At 40.3% G+C, this 18,881-nt stretch overlaps 3 protein-coding genes across 3 annotated transcripts in view; 1 reads left to right on the top strand and 2 right to left on the bottom strand.

Moving 5' to 3' along the window:
• The window catches only part of LOC306968688 (mitochondrial import inner membrane translocase subunit tim16-like), a 111,375-nt gene extending 100,812 nt beyond the window's left edge, over positions 1-10,563 (bottom strand). Inside the window, exons 1-7 of the mRNA XM_079564159.1 lie at positions 10,380-10,563; positions 9,244-9,340; positions 8,955-9,035; positions 8,813-8,883; positions 8,240-8,426; positions 6,134-6,210; positions 1,690-1,740 (exon numbers count right to left, since the gene is read on the bottom strand). Coding sequence (XP_079420285.1) covers positions 1,690-1,740; positions 6,134-6,210; positions 8,240-8,426; positions 8,813-8,883; positions 8,955-9,035; positions 9,244-9,340; positions 10,380-10,439 — 624 coding nt within the window. The 5' untranslated portion in view covers positions 10,440-10,563. The remainder of the gene's footprint in view (positions 1-1,689; positions 1,741-6,133; positions 6,211-8,239; positions 8,427-8,812; positions 8,884-8,954; positions 9,036-9,243; positions 9,341-10,379) is intronic.
• Positions 10,564-10,797: 234 nt separating this feature from the next.
• Positions 10,798-15,744, top strand: dnaja3a (DnaJ heat shock protein family (Hsp40) member A3a; the record flags this gene model as incomplete). The annotated part of the gene is given in 12 exon segments (XM_079564948.1): positions 10,798-10,825; positions 10,828-11,040; positions 11,398-11,534; positions 11,620-11,703; positions 11,776-11,982; positions 12,052-12,204; positions 12,278-12,425; positions 12,512-12,576; positions 14,527-14,655; positions 14,732-14,847; positions 14,966-15,063; positions 15,550-15,744. Coding segments are annotated over 12 exon segments (1,398 nt in total). The 3' UTR covers positions 15,570-15,744.
• Positions 15,745-16,116: 372 nt separating this feature from the next.
• On the bottom strand, positions 16,117-18,715 carry hmox2b (heme oxygenase 2b). Its single transcript, XM_079564254.1, has 6 exons — positions 18,623-18,715; positions 18,073-18,133; positions 17,878-17,995; positions 17,288-17,779; positions 17,012-17,135; positions 16,117-16,931 (listed from the first exon to the last, which is right to left on the bottom strand). Exons 2-6 carry the CDS (start codon positions 18,126-18,128, stop codon positions 16,804-16,806), a joined length of 918 nt encoding a protein of 305 aa, XP_079420380.1. The 5' UTR covers positions 18,129-18,133; positions 18,623-18,715; the 3' UTR covers positions 16,117-16,803.
• Positions 18,716-18,881: the final 166 nt, after the last annotated feature.

Raw genomic sequence — 18,881 nt, 5'->3', positions numbered from 1 at the left:
CGAGTCAGGCCCAGGGCGATGTGCTGAGTTAGGCCTCACTGGTCCAGGTTTTCATGAGGATTAATGAAAGAGCAGGGAGAAGACTAAAACATAGGGAAATGTAAAGATACATTAAAGATAGCTTGGACTATATAACTGCTTGGTCATCTATCTTTAAGCAGTATACGAACCACCAACCACCTGTCCACTGTAACGAATACTAGCTAGCACTTAAACAAATACTATAATGAGTCTGCACTGACACTAAAAAGAGCATCAAAGAGAAAACTCAGGGTTTTTACCTGATGTAAACAGCCACTTCAAACAGTGGGGAGGAGTCAGCCAGCAGGACCTCAATTCACACATTTTAAAAGATTAGCAAAAAGATGGATGACAAACAAGTATAACAGGAGTACAGTGTTAACAGTATATCAGATACTGTAACGCCAAAACGAAGAATTCCAAAAGTCTAAGATTAATGATGATGGGCAACATTTTAATATGCATTTTAACACTGCACTGTATGTCTTTTAATGACAATTAATCTAATCCACATTTGTGTAAGCTCCCAGTCATTTCAGTATTATTCATGTAGGCTGGGAATCACAGCAATTACACGCTCAGAGGTCCCAAAAAGTGTGAGAATTTTTGTGCACTGGTGGTCAGCCTTCAGCAACTGTCTGCCTCCCTTCATCTCCCCTTTTACTATAAACAGACAAACACTGTGGCAGTGGCTGCGTACTGCCATTGGTTAGAGGTTCACGGTCGCACTAGCTTGTGCAGGACGGGACCCGTGGGAAGGGAAGAGCAGACACTACTACTGCTGTGCACATTCATAAATCAATAGGATGAATCACAGGCCAGCTGCAATGGCACTACCAACACGTTTGCCACTACACCATGACATCAGGGTTAAATGGACAGATTTTGGCAAAATATCTATTTTGGGGGCAAATATTACTATTAGATTTGCATGTACTGTAGAATTCATATTCGAATATCAAGACACAGATCAAAGTATACATTGTCCAGATTAGTAGAACATTATGAGAAGTCTGACATATGAACTTACAATTATTAAAAACAATCTATAATAAAGCCGTTTAGTTTCAATGATTGTGCCTTAAATTTAAAAAAGTACGTGGTGAATGGTTGAATGAACGAATGTTTGTATTTGAGTGGTTAAGTACATTTTATATTGTACATTTTGTATTGTTACTCACCTGCTCAGGGACTGCAGATGGAAACTAGCTCAAGCTAAATCTGGTACAAACCTTGTCCATTTCAAATAAACTAATAAACTAAACTAAACAAAAAAAAAAAGTTGGTCAATGGTCTCAACTTATAACTCGCTTTTCCACCTTCATTAGGCCCAAAGCACCAGTCACCCATTCACACTCTCATCATACACCAGTGAACGCAGACACTGGAGGCAAGGTGGGTGAAGTGTTTTGCCCAAGGACACAACAACAGTGTGGATCTTCAGGAGCAGGGATTCGAACCCCTGACCTTCTGATCATGAGATGACCTGAGCCGCCGTCACCGTAGTTTTCTACTCACTTATATAAACAAATTATATTATTTTGTTTCTAGCTAAACACTTCCACGTATGGGACTTAAGCTTCTCCTTTGTGTAAAAGCATTTCAATATTTCATATGCTGACTATCTAGTAAAATAAAATGTAATGTTTCAGTGTGAACAGCCCTTACCTGAACAGGAGTCAGCTGGGCTCTGGGGTCAAACACTCTCAGCATCTTATCCTGGACAGAACAGATGAGAAATGACGTTTACACTTTTCAAAGGGACAAATACCACACAAACCTCTCACAGACATTTACAGCCTTTTTCATAGACGGTCCGTGTGAGGGTCACTGAGACGCGTTAGTGTGGCCAAATCGGACATCAGATAAACCCAGCTCATATGCTATCAGTCCAATCTGACTCATCCTTAACAGATGTAATCTAGTGACCCCGCAGTGACCTTACGGTTTTGAACCCCAGCTAGTCCAAACATGAAGTATGCATCCATCAGGGCAGCCAATCAGAGCAGTTCTTGTGATTGAGGGGAAATGGGGCCTAATGGGATCAGTGTGTGAGCGGGCCGTGCGTGTCTGCAATGGTGTCACTCAATACGCCTGTGTGACTGGGATCACAGCAGCGGCCTGACAAACGGGCTGATAGCCGGTAATAACTATAAAGCTGTAGGCTAAAGCAGGCACACACTTAGCATACATATACATGTCAAGAGCAATCAGGACGTGCAGCGGGACACTGTCAAGCACACAGACTAATACAAGACGAGCCTCCACAGTTATTTGCCTGGGCATTTTCTTTGCCAAATTAAAGGCAAGCCACCTTAATGAGAGAGAGAATTTGTTTGCTTTACTTCCTAATACAGTCCAGTCGCTGTCTCTGTCTGTGTGGAGCCCACCCACAATTATGAAGAGATCATTTTAGGTCTCCCTGACCTGCGCCTAAGCCCAGGGCTCAAGGACCAATCCGGGAAAACAGACACTTGTGGGTGCTGCTAAATTATGGCTAGTTAGCTAATAGTGATCATTGTCTAGTATATTAAAAGGCATAGAGTCTCCTTTGTTTATTGTGTGTTTTATGTTTTGATATCAAGATTCAGTTCATTGTGTGCACATTTTAAACAAATCTCGGAGCATTTAAAGGTATATGTCAGGATTTTTGACATAGGGCCTCATTTCCTAGTTATCCAGTGTGTTGTTGATATTCTGAGAGTTTTTTTTTATTGTCCTTATATTTGAAATGTTTAGTGGTGCTAGGCTAGTGCATGTCTATGGTAACTAGTAGCCTGCATTAAAAACCTCTTCAAAATCATCGGGCAGTCCTCCAAACGTTGCCATATCTGATTTGTAGAAAGCTCCTTTGTGAATTCCACGTGTAGTAGTGCTGCAGGTAAACAAACCACTGTAGATCCTGTAACCTCGCAGATCACTCCGCCGCTGTGTAGCTTACAACCAGGAAGCTGATGCTGCTCAAATATAAGTTCTCTTAAATGCAAAATGGTGATATTTCAAAAAATATTCAGTCAACACAGACATTTATATGATTTGCCTCAGATGCTTGTTTAATGCAGGCTACTAGATACCATAGACATGCGCTAGCCTAGCACTAGCCTAGCACCACTATGCTCTTCAAATATATAAGGACTGCATGAATAAAAATATATATATATCTCCAGAAATCAACAACACTGAATAACTAAATCCTGAAATATCCCTTTAAGAGAACACAGAAAAGCTAAACTGATGCTGGAAAAGTATGCATTTCAGAATATGTTTAAAGAGGTCTCAACTACAGAGTTAGCAGGTTTTAAACACAAGACCCAACGGATATCAAAGATTTTGTCATTTGCAAAGGACATTTTTCTGCCGAATTGTGATTTTTGTTCATTTGTAATCACTTGTGCCATCGTGATGGGCACAGCTCGTCTAAGGTAGCGGTGAACACCTCACTGTCACATCAGCAGAGGAGAGGAAACTATCAGGCTGCGCAAACACACAGATGAAGGGCCACTCACACAGAGACCTGCCTCTTGTTTATAAGCACATACAGAAAGCGCGCTCGCACACTTTCAACCCTATGACAACAGCCCCTGTGAACAAACACCTCATGTCATAAAGTTTCGAGGGGAGCAGGGCCGAGAGCAGAGTGTGTGCTGAGGCGGCAGCTGTTTAATCACACCGATGGAGCCTCATTCACAAGCTGCTCTTAATAAGTTTTCACTGTTGGTCCGCGGCACACAGCTCTGCTCACACACACACGCACACACACAAGCGCTGGGAATGTCCGTCCAGGAGTGGAGCCCTCTTGACTTTTTTGACACAACAAGCTGCCAGTGTCGTTTTCCCAGTCTCCCACGGCTACGGGAGTCAAAGACTGTTGTGACGGGCAGTGCAGAAAAAACAAGAGACACTCTCCATCATCCAAATGTCAACTTATTTTGACATTTAAGGTGGACTGCGGGACATAAATGATCCAACACCACATTTGGGTCCCACGGCACACCATTTTTAACACATGCTGCTGCTACCTTTACTAAACTTGATTAAAGCCGTTCTACTTTTAAGTGTACCATAAATATATTCTTTGAGTTTGCCATAATTCTAGTTCAACAGGGTGGTGGTCCTTCCATCCCCTCCTCCGCCCATGGCCCTGTGTTTACCCTAAAGCAGGGGGTGGGGGAGCGGGGATTGAACCCACATGCTAGCGGGCCCCTATTTGCTTTAATAAGGTGGATTGGTGAGATTGAAGGGGGTCTGTTGGGTTAAATGACACCAGCAGAGTTGCACAGGGCGAGGACCGGAGCTGGGAGGCCCCGGCTATGAAGTTGGTTCAGATTTCCCCCCGCTGTCATTCAGGTGCCTACTTCTCTCAGGCCGTCGCCGACTGATTGTCGGACTCGTAGCTTTGGTGAAGATGATTATCCCGTCAACGTAAGTGCCACGTCTTGGGAGGCAGGCAGTGACGGCAGCTGTAGCAATTTGTTTCTTGTCGGCGCAAAGATAAACAAAAGAAGTTGGACTGACAGTCACACCTAATAAGTGCGCACAAGTGGTTATTTTACTGTCTGAAAGTTTGTAGAACTTTGACTTGAAAAATTATCATCATGTGTTGCTTCAGCACCTGGACACTTTTTCGCTTCCTTAGGGCTGGCAGTCGGGTATAATAAAAAGGAATCGGTGTGGTACCAAATCACGTTAATGTATTACTGGATTATTATTAACATTATAACACTCTTATATGGCACTATAATGAATAGTCAGTATAGGCACCACAAAAAGAGAAGGTACGATTACTGCAAAACAGGCATCGTTTTAGTACAGGAAGCTGAAAGTTAATGGAAAACAAGCCAAAATCTTAAATATAAAACAAAAGACATACAACAACAGACTATTCACCTTGTGCTCAATGTTATAAATGAGCATTAAAAGGTCTCAGTACAATAAAAAAGAACAATAATAAAATCATTCACCACAGTCTTTATATAACCTTGTTATTTCTGTGTAAAGACAAGCAGCCCATTATTCCTTTTGCGTCAACAAGCCTTATGTACTTTTTCCCCTATTACACACCGAGTCCTTATCCAATTTGCGATTTGATCTCCACCCTTTTCATGATCACTAACCCCGTTAATTTCCAAATGAAATAATCTCCACGTGAACAAATAAACGGGTCCGCTGGGAGTCGGTAAATGCGCTGGACTTTAAGCTGGTGCCTCCATCTAGTGGTGACCAGTGTTAATTTTGACAACATATTTTATTTTAGTTTTAGTCTTAGTCTTTTGACTAAAATGTAATTTAATTTTAGTCAAGATTTAGTTAAAAAAAAACTTTTCAATTTTAGTCTAGTTTTAGTCGACTAAAATTGCATGTCAATTTAGTCGAATAAAATGAAGACTAATTTAGTCGACTTATATTTATAATATTCATTATAATCATATTTAATCGTGGTCCTCGACTTCATGGAGCTGCTCCACATTAATAAAGCTCAGACCTGTTCATTTGGCAGTGAATTTAAATGATATGAGGCTCTTTCAGACGGTCAATAGAAGTTTGGATGATTTTAGTCTCTCCCTTTCATTTTTATTTAGTCTCATTTTAGTCGACTAAAATATCTGGACATTTTAGTCAGAGTTTTAGTCACATGAGAAAGTTTTAATTTAGTTTTAGTCCTATTTTAATCGGCAAAAATATCACTTTGACTAAAATTCAAACTAAATATTTTAGTCGACGAAATTAACACTGGTGGTGACTGGAGGTAAGTGTCTCTCAAATGCAGGTTCATTTTGGAGTAATTGCAAGTTGATTGATTGATTGAAAGGTTTTTTGTTAAATCATTCAAACGTAACCAAAGTCTCATGCCTTGAATATAAATATATTTTTTTAAATGCAGTACTTTGATTGATCGGTGGTGGAGGAAGTTGTCAATATCTGTACTTCACAAGTATTGAAGATGTTTTAAGAGAAACAACATAATGAGATAATTAGGGAAATGTACCGTTATTGGTACCTGTACAACCTCCACTTGAGCTGTCGATCTGACTCTGTTTTAGAAATGTTTTTTGATAATAAATAATGATATAAAGATGTTGACAGTTTTTGGCTGATTTAATAAATTGCTCACCTTGCAGGAAGACGCCAGCAGAGACCCATCTTGTTTCCAGCTCAGGCTCTGCAGCTGATCACTATGCTGCTCCAAAACTGCACAAAAAATCATTCATTTCACATACTACAAAAGAGAAGGCATTGCATCCACTCGAACACTCTGAATAACAAATTAAAATATAGGGTTCAAATGTTTTATGAGAAAAAACAAGACATGGACCATAATTCACACAAAACAATGATTGAGATTTTTTTTCAACATTAATGTGTAAAATGCAAGAGAAAAGCATGATGAAGCAGTTTAAATAGGCTTAGATGAAGATGAAGCATAGACAGAACCAGAGGTGGGTAAGTACATGTATTTGAGTAATTATATGAAGTAACGGCAACACTTTATTTTACACTACCCTTGATAAATTGTACCAAGCTAAACTTAGTACAGTGTAATGAACTCGGTAACAATGTGTAATAACTTATACCTGTGGGTTAGATACAGTATTTGTAGTTTGTAGGTACATCATGTAATAAGACATAACTCTAACCCTAACCTTAAAGGGATATTTCAGGATTTTTGACATAGGGCCTCATTTCCTAGTTATCCAGAGTGTTGCTGATTTCTGGAGATTTTTTTTTTGTAATTCAGTTCTTATATTTGAAGAGTTACGTGGCCCTAGGCGAGTGCAAGGCTCGCGCATGTCTACAGTATCAGCTAGCCTGCATTAAAAACAGTCTGACACACTCCACCTGAGGCAAATCACTTATAACACCAGACTAATGATATAAATGTCTGTGTCCATAGAATAATTTTCACCATTTTGCATTTAAAAGAACTTATATTTGAGTTCTTCTAAATGTAAGTTTAAAAGAGGCGGAGCAGCGGCGGAGTGATCTGCTCGAAAATAGTCCCTCAATATGTGATCGAACTAGGAAATGAGGCCCTATGTCAAAAATCCTGATATATCCCTTTAAGCCCTAACCCTAAGGGTCTCGTGTCCTATTACAATAAGTACCTACAAAGTACTAATACAAGTTACTCCATTGTGTATCTAACCCATAGGTACAAGTTATTACCGATTGTTACAAAGTTCATTGCATTGTACTAAATCTAGTTAGGTATAATGTATCAAGGTACTGTAAAATGAAGTGATACCAAAGTAACTGTGCTTCTTGGAGAAAATGTATTATCACACAGTACTTTATACTTCTACCTGAATAATACTATTTTGAGAAAAAGGACTAGAGTAAAACATTTGGTTAGCCTTTTAAATGTACTTTTTACTTCTATTACTCTTACTTGACTGAATATTATTCACTAATCTCCCCACCTCTGGAACAGACAAGGCTGTATTTGCACGTGTCCACAGACAGCAGTGTAAATTGCCATTACAGACACACACTAAATGAATATCTAATTAAATGTTACTTTTGAGTCAAACACACAAAGGATCTGTCACACACAAAACAAGAAACTGAAACATTTTTACAAGCCTTGGTTTCTAGTGCTCATATTCTGCACCTCAGTCTTGTCAAACCATGATAGAGAAGGTAGAGCGTGGAGGTTTTGGATGCACAGTGAGCAGCAGCAGCCAGGCCAGTGCTCATGTAATGGGGGGGTGAGGGGGAACAGTGTTTGTTTGCGGGACGGGGGTGTCAGGCCAGAGGATAGTGGCTATATCCTGAAGCCAGTTCAGGGAAACTGGGGCCGGGAATCAAACCAAAAACGTTACCTCTGCTGCTCCCGCAATTAGACAGAGCCACAGAGCTGAAAAATGTAGGCAGCACGATTCAGACAGTTCTCCAAAGTAAAGTAGTTCAAATATATCAGTTTTAAATTAGGATTAAAATCTGTTTCATAAATTGATCACCATATTTTGAAAATACCTACAGCTTCGTTTATTAGATTCACATGGACAACTGTGCCTCTGATGCAGGCGATTACATATGTGTATAATATGTAAAAAAAAAAAAGTGATAAAAAGCGTAAAAACTATTTCATGAGCAACGCTGTGATAACGTACAGAGACAAAAACAGAACAGAAATTCTACACTAACAAACATAGACTAAAACAGTGCATGACAAACACATGAAGCTCTTGACGAGTGTGATATGTAGAAGTGCCGGTACCTGCGAGAGGGGCATCTTGGCGACTGGTGTCCCAGACCAGTGGAGAATTGGTGGCTCCTACAGCTAAGAGCCCTGATGAGGTGGGATGAAACAACACCAGCTCTAGCTTGCCATGGCCCGGGTGTAAGGTCAGCTCTGCTTCAGAAGGCTGTGCAGACTCAGGATCACGCAGACGCCACAGCTTCACCTATGTTTACAAAGCAGAGTGTTTCAAATACAGTGCAAACGAGGAGGAAGACTAGAAATATTTGCTTTATTAAATTATATATATGTATACAGATTGTAGGTACTTTTTGTTTTTTTACAGCACAGAAATAACAGAGTAAAAAATAAGAATACTAACCACGACCATTATATTGGCTTAAGATTATGATTAATTATATTAAAGTTATGGCATTTTTAGGCTCTGTTCTATTTCCATGTGAACTGATCACACTCAGGACTGAACAAAGAACATTTGAACATTTGTTTTTTGAAAACCAAATAAAACTGACCTTTGCTTTATAAAAAGCTGACAGATATAAAACAGTGCATCATGATGTAGAACCAAAGAAACAAAGCCATAGATCTTACAGTTTCATCACCAGAGCATGTTGCCAGTAGACTTTCATCAAATGGAGAAAAATCCATATCAGACACCAGTTCTGCAAAATGTATAAAAATGTATTCATTTAAGTGAAAATTGTTGGGCTTATACACAGCATATTTGAAATACCTGAATGACAGGAAAGGTGTGTCACTGTCCATTGGCCATCTGGGCCTGGTTTCACTGAAGACAGGCCCAGCATACATCCCCCTGCATACACAAAGTCTCAGTTAAATATGATTCTTTTTATCATTATATTTTCTTAGGTTTGTTGCTTTTCATTATAAACACTGTATATGCTTTATGTCAAAGATGAATAGGCCAATTGCTTGCACTACATGTACTACTACAAACATCCAAGTCCACATGTTATGTACAGTATACCATTACTTCACCTTTGATACTTATTGAAACCTACCAGCCTGCTCAGTACAGAAAACCACCAGTTTGGAGCTTGCTTTGATGTGGTTCCCCTGGCAGGAGATGGAACCTCCACCAACATTGCTGATCCATTCCTGGATGTGCACAAAAGACAAATACAAATAGAGCTGCAAGTTGTGTAGTGTCCATCATAAACACCATATAGCGGCAGAATTAAAAGACATCAGCATGACAAACAGGAAGTGTGCAAAGACTTGAGGAAGACGAAAGGCTTGAAAGCCTTCCTTTGTCACACATTACATAAGACAGTGTTCATGAATTCATAAAATCTCATTGGCAGAAGGACTTTGCGTTTGTCCAACATGGAACAGTAAAACAGCAACCATAAATCTCAGTAGTAAGTCTGTCTCCTTTTTTTTTTTTTAATATCATCTGGAGAGTAAAAATTAGCACATTTTCCCAGTTTGATGAGAAAACTAACATTTCAAGCTACTATATGATCTTCTTAAATACTGCTAACTGTAGAGGTGGTGGACAAAGTTGTCCATGACCACGTCAAGTGGTTTGTTTCAGAGATTGGTGGTGTCTGAGGAGGAGCTCTGTATACAGAGCAACAGAGCACCATCTGAGGGGTCACTATCTGGTGTCGCTTTTGATTTTTCAGAGAACTGTAACAGTTAAGCCTAAACCCCCACAAACACGGATACTTTCTGAGCATACCAGACATTTTACTGCTTCACAAAAAACATGCAGGAGATTACATAAGACACCTCCGCAGGAAAGAGCTGCAAGTCATAACAAAGAGGCATCACGTCTGGAATACACAAAAGCCACCTTGGAGTATATCCTTCTCTCAAAAAGACAGAAAACATGCATTTCTCATACAAATGAAGGCTTGATCTTTGATTGATAAAATCTCCAAGATGCTGTAGCCTAATTAACCTGTAATGAAGCATGGGTGTCTCGGTAGTCTGCGCTGAAGCGCTTTACATTTTTACAAACACGTGGCATTTAGAACACCAACTAAACAGAAGTGTAGTTTTATTACGATTTCTCTGTCAAGACTACCAGATGCCAAACAGGAACATCCTTCGAAGGCGTAACCCAAAACAGAAGCACAGCTCCTGTTAGATTAGCCATTTCACTGTAGATACACGACTTTAAACTACTCACGTCTTTCTTGGCGACTTGGGGAGTTGTGTTTTTAAATTTGGAAGTCCTAAAGCGATTCATGATGTCTTCTTAAATTGACTTTGGTGCCTTCCGGGTGCCTGTGTGGAGCTGGTTGGTACTCAGCAGAAAGCTCGTGCAGAAGCTGACAGCTCAGATTGGCCGTGTAGAGGCTGCTTGTTTTGATGCTCTACTCTGTCCGTTCAGGCGGTAGATACACTGGAAAACCAACACATACAGTGCGTTGTATGACAAAGCCCTTTCGAAAATTAAATCTTGAGACATCACACGTGTGTTGATCATAAAAACGTCTCAGCCTTTTGTTGTAAATCAGCATTTGAACTTTCTATCGCAACGACGGACCGTATCATCTTGACCCACTGATCATCTTTGTACACGCTGCTACGTACGCCGGTCGCGCATGCGCAGTGTGCCTTGTGCGGCCAGCAGTGTAGAATGATGGCGTCGTCGGTAGCTCGCAAATCCACACGCTGGATAACTGTCATCGTGTCATCTGGACAGAGCAGTGCTGTGGCCCCTAATGTTTGTAAAGCTGTGGGAGCAGTGCGTGGTGTGTCTACCTTTGGGGCCGAAAAACTCTGGCGTGGAGGAGCGGCGATATGTACCGGACCAGGGACAGGGTTGACATTGAGAGGGCTGTCGGGTAAGAGCTGCACTGGCCCTTGCTAAGCTAATAGTGTAGTGTAGGACTTTTTTGGCTATGTTTTTACTGTTTTGGTAGAGCGACATGTAAATATCTTGCAATGCAAATAAGAAGGCTGCATGATCTTATATGTACGTTGAAGTTGTACCTATTTACGAGCTTTCAGATGGATGATGTAACATGTGTAAGGTTTTAAAGTCAGCTGTGTCTTGTGTAACTTTTGACGTAGAAGGTCCACCTAACTATTCCCAGTATCCAAACATGTTCTTTTAACACATTTGAATTAAAAATATAAGCAACAATGTAGATGAAACATTTGTTCCCCTTAAAACCTCTCCATCCATGACTATTTTACAGGGTCAAAGTTCCCTCATGCCGTCTACACTCACAGCTTCCACACAACTGCCACAGCTCACAACAAGCAAGACTTTTACCAGGTCTTAGGTGTACCCCGCACAGCAACGCAAAAGGAAATCAAGAAAGCTTATTACCAGGTAGGCCTTTCTGTCACTCTGATGGCTTTTATTGACATCTGATAAACTGCATTGTCAGATAACGAGTCTTTGTTTTGTTTTGCAGATGGCCAAAAAGTATCATCCTGACACAAACAAAGATGAGCCTCAAGCTAAAGAAAAGTTTGCACAGCTGGCTGAAGCTTATGAGGTATGCTCCCAATGCCTTGATGAAATAGGGACTGTAAAGAAATCTTCTGATCCTATCTATGCTTATTTTTAGGTACTTAGTGATGAAGCGAAGAGAAAGCAGTATGATACATATGGTTCTGCCAGCTTTGATGCCAACCAGACTGGTGGAGGGCAACGATACTGGTCTGGACAAACCAGTAATGTGGACCCAGAAGAACTTTTCCGCAAGATTTTTGGTGAATTTTCCGGCGGACGCGGCTTTGGTGATTTTAACGCTATATTTGATCAGCCACAAGAGGTTTGTAGCGTGCTTTGTATTAAATCTCAGTTTGCATCAGTGACCATTAATTCAATGTTTTTGTTACAGTATATCATGGATTTGACGTTCAATCAAGCTGCAAAAGGCGTCAACAAAGAAATGTCAGTGAACATTGATGCAGCCTGCCAGCGGTGTGATGGGAAGGGCCATGAGCCCGGCTCAAAGGTTCAGCACTGTCACTACTGTAATGGCTCTGGAATGGTAAGAGTCAATCAAGTCTACATTGCTTTTTCTTGTACATTTATGGATCTATAATACATGTATTGATTTGTAGGAGACTATAAACACCGGTCCATTTGTTATGCGATCCACATGCCGTCGTTGTGGTGGCAAAGGCTCCATCATCTCTACACCTTGTGGTATTTGTCGCGGTACAGGACAAACCAAACAGAAGAAGACTGTCATGGTTCCTGTTCCAGCAGGTAAGGCCTAACATTTGGTGTTACTTGTTTCTTAGAGTTCCAACATACTTAAATACCAGCTTTATAATCGTGTGCCTTTGTGGTAGGTGTTGAGGATGGCCAGACTGTTAGGATGCCAGTGGGTAAAAAGGAGATCTTTATAACATTTAGGGTAAGTAATGTTTTTATATCCATACTTAACATGTTTGTGATGTGTGCAAACGTGCACTTAGGCCTGTCACGATAACACATTTGAAGTTCGAAAGGAAAGTATCGCGATAAACAATATTATTGACTCTAACGATACTAGACACTTTCAACTCTCAGGCATAAAAATGACATTAAAACTTTGTTCTAAAAGTCCATCATTATAGCCTAAAATACCACGCAAGCTGCAATAAACATGAAATATAATGTAACTCAATTTCAAGTTTAAAGGAATAGGCCACCGTTTTTACATACTAAGATATGTTCTTACCTCACTTTAGCCGGGTTAATATATCCCCGTCTGGTCTTTGTCCGTGCGCTCTGTCACGCAAACGGAGCACATACGCAGCCTCTCCCACATGTCATATACCTCCAAAAAAGCTCACGATAGAAGCTACCAAGCTCTTCCACGTGTTCCCTATTTAAATAAAGTTACGTGAAGTGTTTTCATGAGAAGTATATTTACCCAGAAATGTAGCATGTCGATTTTATAAGCAAATAAAAAGGGGGACTATATTGTGAGGCGTAATGATACGAGGAGCACAGCGTCCGCGTAGTAACTCCTAAAGACTTCCCCCGCTCACTTCCGTCAATAACCTTTAGGAGTTACTGCGCGGACGTTTTGCTCCTCGTATCATTACGCCTCACAATATAGTCCCCCTTTTTATTTGCTTATAAAATCGACATGCTACATTTCTTCGCATGAAAACACTTCACGTAACTTTATTTAAATAGGGAACACGTGGAAGAGCTTGGTAGCTTCTATCGTGAGCTTTTTTGGAGCTATGTGACATGTGGGAGAGGCTGCGTATGTGCTCCGTTTGCGTGACAGAGCGCACGGACAAAGACCAGACGGGGATATATTAACACGTCTAAAGTGAGGTAAGAACATATCTTAGTATGTAAAAACGGTGGCCTATTCCTTTAACAAGAAAAAATAGGGGGAAATGCTAATAATATACAGACGATAAATATTGAGGCCAAAAATACATCGTTTTTTTGTTATTTACTGAACGATAAGTCGATATAGTAATTATCGCGACAGCCCTACATGCACTGTTTGAATTTAATTAAACTTTATTGTCCCTGAGGGGAAATTTGTTCTGGGCACATAGTGCAGATGCAGCTGACAATATGATAGACAGAGACAGACAAAAACGACAATTAATGCAAATTGATATAAAATTGGTGATGAAAATAAGTGCAGACTTGTACAAAGTGTTAATAAAAACATTTGAACAACTAAAAACTCGATCATCTGACCGTCCATAGGCGGACAGGCAATACATGTTAGCGGAGCCAAGGGGATGTTGCGTTTCTAGAGCAGCAGGTGAATAATATTTCGAGAATAATTAATTGTGTCTAGGAGAAGAGGGGAGGGAAGGACGGGGGGTCCACAGCTGGAGGACTCCCCCCTGCCCAGTGAACTGAGAACAGCCAGGACCTTAGGGGCAGCAGGTCGTTCTCTGGAAATAAAACATGAGATGGATCAGGCTTGCTTGACAACGACCTCCTCATACAAAGACTGAAGAGTCCGAGAGTCTGGTTTTCCCACTCGCTTCTGTGCAGCTTGGCCTTACTCTGAACTGTCAGCTGTACCACACAGCCATACCATGCTTGCAAAAACTGCATTGTACAATATAGCCCTGATCTCTGCACGCACTCCAAACAAACGCAGCCTTCTGAGGATAGGCAGCCCTTGGGCTAATCTACTACATAAGTAGTCTACTCGTTCACTCCAGCTTAACTTGTTAGATACCCACCAGGCCTAAGTATTTGTATCAGGTACTTGTTCTACGACGCTGTTATTATTGCTGGATCATGTGCTGCAACGTCGAGGATCATCTTTTAAGTTTTCTTTGTTTTCTTTGAGATCACAAAATAGTAATGTTTGTTTGTCTGTTTGGTTTCCCAGGTCCAAAGAAGTCCAGTATTTAGAAGAGATGGAGCTGACATACACTCTGACCTTTATATCTCTGTGGCACAAGCTATTCTTGGGGGAACGGCCAGAACACAGGGTCTTTATGAAACATTAAACCTATCTGTAAGTTTGTTCACTTATAACCCTTATAACACTTTTAGGGCTGTTATTGGTAAATCTCATGATGATTTTATTTCAGATTCCTGCCGCTTGTCAGCCTGATCAGAAGATCCGTTTTGGAGGAAAGGGTATTGCCCGTGTCAGTGGTTATGGTTTTGGAGACCACTTCGTACACGTTAAAATCAGAATTCCTAAGTAAGTCTGTAACGCACACACCTGTTCATTTAATAATCTTAAATTCATTCAATGTTTTCTACTGACAGTTGTTTGTCTCTAAAATCTTGGCTTCTGAATTAACCTCCATATTGTAAAGGAAACTGACTGACAGACAGAGGACGCTTTTAATGAGTTACGCTGAAGATGAGACCGAAGTTGATGGAACAGTGAACGGTGTCACTTCAACAACCACAGGTACTGATCACCAATATCATGCTTTTTTACATTTATTTTACAATTCACATGCAAAACTCTTCCTTTGGGCGCACCTGTCGATAAAACCTTAGATAATGTAGTGTTAATTTGTGTCCAGGTGGGGGCAGTACTAAACGTTCTGTCAATGAAAGCGGGCATGACGGGATGGAAGGAGAGTTGAAACAAGAGGGGGGAATCTTCTCTAAATTAAAGAAACTGTTTATGCCTAACTCCTGACAGCCACAAATCAGGTAGGATTTCACAAGAGTTAAGGGGGATTTTATGTACAGGAATACCCATCACGTAGCTAGATATATACGGTTTGTGGCTGTCATTAAAGGAAATCAAACACAGCATAGACTATTATAATTACCTCACAAATTTGTATGTAAAAGATGGCATGCTGGCATTTGACCTTCGCGCTATAGAATTTTGATGAGTCATTATTTTAATTACCATTTCCTCTTTTTGTTTGTGTGTTTTCAGGCAAAAGGTCATTTAACTGAGCGAAGCCAAGACGTTAAGAGGATATTGGCGAGCTGAAAGAACCGGAGGGTGCACGGCCTGCAAAGATTCTGAACAGATCTGTTTGAATGTGTCCGTCTTACCCTGCACTAAAAAAAGGGGGAAATGTTGGCTCTGGTAAAGTATCAACAAAAGACAAATCAAGCACTGCTACATTAACTATATATCCATTATTGGTAACTACAGATTTCCTTAAATGAATATGAAAGATTTCAATGTGATGTGTCCGTTTAAGCCACATAACATTTTAATATATCTTTGTTTTTCCTTTTTGTTTGTGGTTACTGGATTTGTCATGGGCCTCTAGAAATACGTGCGTAGCAAGAATTTGACGTAGACTCTCCTCAGTGTAAATATTGTGAACCGTCAATTTGCAGATGATATACTGTACATCTATAAAATAAAATAAAATAATGGTTTCCACAAACTGGCTCTTCTTTTGGACGTGCAGGGCATCATTTAGGACTTTTTTTCGAACAAGTTAATGAACTTGACACCCTACAAATGGAGAAACAGCAACATCCTCTTTCAATACCAGTTTAATTCAGAACAAGTTTTTACAAGGACGGTCAAGTAAAATGTATTTCTTGATGCAGAACACAATCTGTATATAACAATATTTTGCAGCAAAGGACAATATATAAAGCTTGGGTAGCCAACAATGCATACACTGCACAGAAAGGTATGTACTTGAGAATGCAAAATATACAGCATGAACGACAGCTGAAAATGTAATACTTTGTCCTATGTCAAAAACCGTTTGCCCCGTGCAAAATGCACCCCATGCTAGAATTTTGGCAGTCACTAAGTTATTTAGTGTATACTTCAGTAGTATATTGTCAAGAAAAACTTTTCCAAATTTTGCATAAAAGGCTAAAAGCCATCCCTGCATTAAATTTAAGTTACAGTACAGGTTTTTTTTGGTCAATGGCATGCCACCCTTATTGCCAAAATTAAACCGAAGTTTCTTGTATGCATATACTATACTTCAGACTGACCTTACTTCATAGCACACAGCGTGATCAAAATGTAGCATTTAATGTTTAAAATCTGTTAGACAAAAAGGTGTTAAATGAGACCAACAATTTTGCTTAAGGTCCAGGTAATCCTAGATAGGAAAGTTACAAGTATTATAGGGCCTAAAAGGATTTTTTCAGTCTTTTCATGTCCTTTGCTAAAATCCTTTCTCTGCATGGTGGACACGCTGACAGGGGATCACATTAAATACCATGCAGCAAATCCAGCCAAAGCCGCAAACCAAGTTGCGAACAGAACCTGTCCAGTCGGGTGTCGAAGAACAGCCATAGCAAGTTGGCCGACATACGCTGTTCCACCTGAAGCTGCTGTAAAAATCAAGGAGCCAATTCAGGTTATAGCAATTAGGAGCAAAAAATAATAAAACTTTAAAATGACATTGACTTACCCGTCTTAGCAGCATAATAAGGACATTTACTGATGTCTCCTCCCATGGCCGCATGGTGAGACATGCCGGAATCTGAGACCTCTCTTGGAAAAGCTTTTCCCACCTCCTCTATTTCTTCAAATACCTGACGGTAAAATCATTGTTAATGTTAACTGTATCAACAGTAAGTAGGAAACTTTCTGCTTTGAAAACTGCCATTTAAAAAGTAATACTTTCTGACGAATGAGTTAATTGAATAAACATTTTTTGTACTTTATGTCCATGCGTGTAATTTACCTCTATGTTATGGTGGAAGGCTTTAACAGCCTCAGCTACAAGACTTTTCTTATTTTCCATGTCCAACTCCAGCTCATTCATCCGGCTGCGGTAAAGCTGTTTGAAAGATTTGGCACTATGAATTCCTTCAAAGTGATAGAACTCCAGGCCTTCTCCTGTGGGAGGGAGCTTCAGAGCCCTCTGTGCCACCTTCCTTAAAATTTGACCACCGGACAGGTCTCCCATGTAGCGAGTGTAGGCGTGAGCCACCAGCAGCACTGGGTCTTCCTGCCCCACATGATGAATACGCTCTACGTAATGCTTTGTGGCTTTGGAGCAGCTGATCTGACTTTGCCATTCAGAACCATAAAAGTACTCAAGGTCACGAGCTAAGGCGTCCTGACGATGCAGCTCAGCAGGAAAATATAAAGGGGCAAATTTGGGGTGATCCTTGTTTCTTTCTATTTCCTCTTCCAATGCAGAGTACGTGTAGTAAAGTGCCACTACACCAAGCTAGGATGAGACAGAAAACATAGAAACACATTCAATGTATTTTGTTGATTTCACAAAAAGATACATAAGATGTGTGTCCAGTCAGTCATTGGGCTGACCTTAAAAATATCTTTGTTAATGTTTCCCCTGAGAAAATCCTTTACAAACTGAGTATTCTCAGCCTTTTCGTGAATTTCACGGGTCCCTGCTGCCAGCACCTCAGACAGATCTTCAGGGCTATAGAGGAGGAAAAAACATTCAATTCAAAGCCAGACAGTATTACAGTCAAGACAGGCGTTTTAAAACGGTTTTACCTGAGGCTGTCATCCTTAACTTCATGTCCACTGGGCATACCTGCACCTGTCTCCATTTTCTCTGTGGACAACAAATAAACAAAACATACTGTTATGCAAGCTGTGCGGTTGGTTAACATTTGATATTAGCATCAATAACGTAAACAAATCAACTTTAAACATAGATTGCGGACATCCATGTTTTTTTTAGGCAGGATGACCGCTGACCAGTGGTGCTGACCAGCACAATAACAGAACAATAACAATACAAGGGCCTGGCTTCTGACTTTCACCAGAAAAAGAACAAAGCAGGCATTTGGAAACCACACTGTTTACAAAATAACAAATGAATAAGTAAACAACAAAAGTCCCATCTGAATTGAGGGCACCTTTGTTAAATCAGTTTAGTCCTTATCCGATCATGAATGCGTTAGCTCAGATGCTATTAGCAGTAGCAGCCATTTAAAACAACGTGATGCTCATTATAAAGGAAACTAAATAGCGCGATGCCACAGCTAGAATCACGATAGATCTTTAGATTGTTGAAACAATATTGTGAATGAGAACATACCGTGCTGGACGGGACAGTTGCATAAACAGAGGTCTGAACTTGTTAAAGTCAACTACGCAACAGCCCCGCCTCCTACCGGTGCCACGTGACCCGAGCGCGTGGATGAGCGCGCCTCTGATTGGATGTTATGGCCATACATTTTTATTGCTGATTATGTGTTTTCTTTAGTCGTATTCAATTTTATGTGTGTATCAAAATGAGCTACAAATGCTCTTGAGGACCATTAATAAGTGTTTACACGAAAGACCGTTTAACTTTA

This window comes from Gobius niger (genome assembly GCF_951799975.1).
Source record: "Gobius niger genome assembly, chromosome: 10".
Classification (NCBI taxonomy): domain Eukaryota; kingdom Metazoa; phylum Chordata; class Actinopteri; order Gobiiformes; family Gobiidae; genus Gobius; species Gobius niger.
The sequence above is the reverse complement of the archived record's forward strand: the minus strand, read 5'-3'. Positions and strand labels throughout refer to the sequence as shown.

Bases quoted from the DNA above. Each gene is read 5' to 3' on its own strand.
- hmox2b (XM_079564254.1), bottom strand. From the start codon at position 18,128: ATGGAGACAGGTGCAGGTATGCCCAGTGGACATGAAGTTAAGGATGAC. The intron at 17,996-18,072 runs GTAAAACCGTTT...CCTCCTCTATAG, and splicing joins GTTAAGGATGACAGCCTCAG to CCCTGAAGATCTGTCTGAGG. The intron at 17,136-17,287 runs GTAAATTACACG...TTTTACCGTCAG, and splicing joins CCTTCCACCATAACATAGAG to GTATTTGAAGAAATAGAGGA.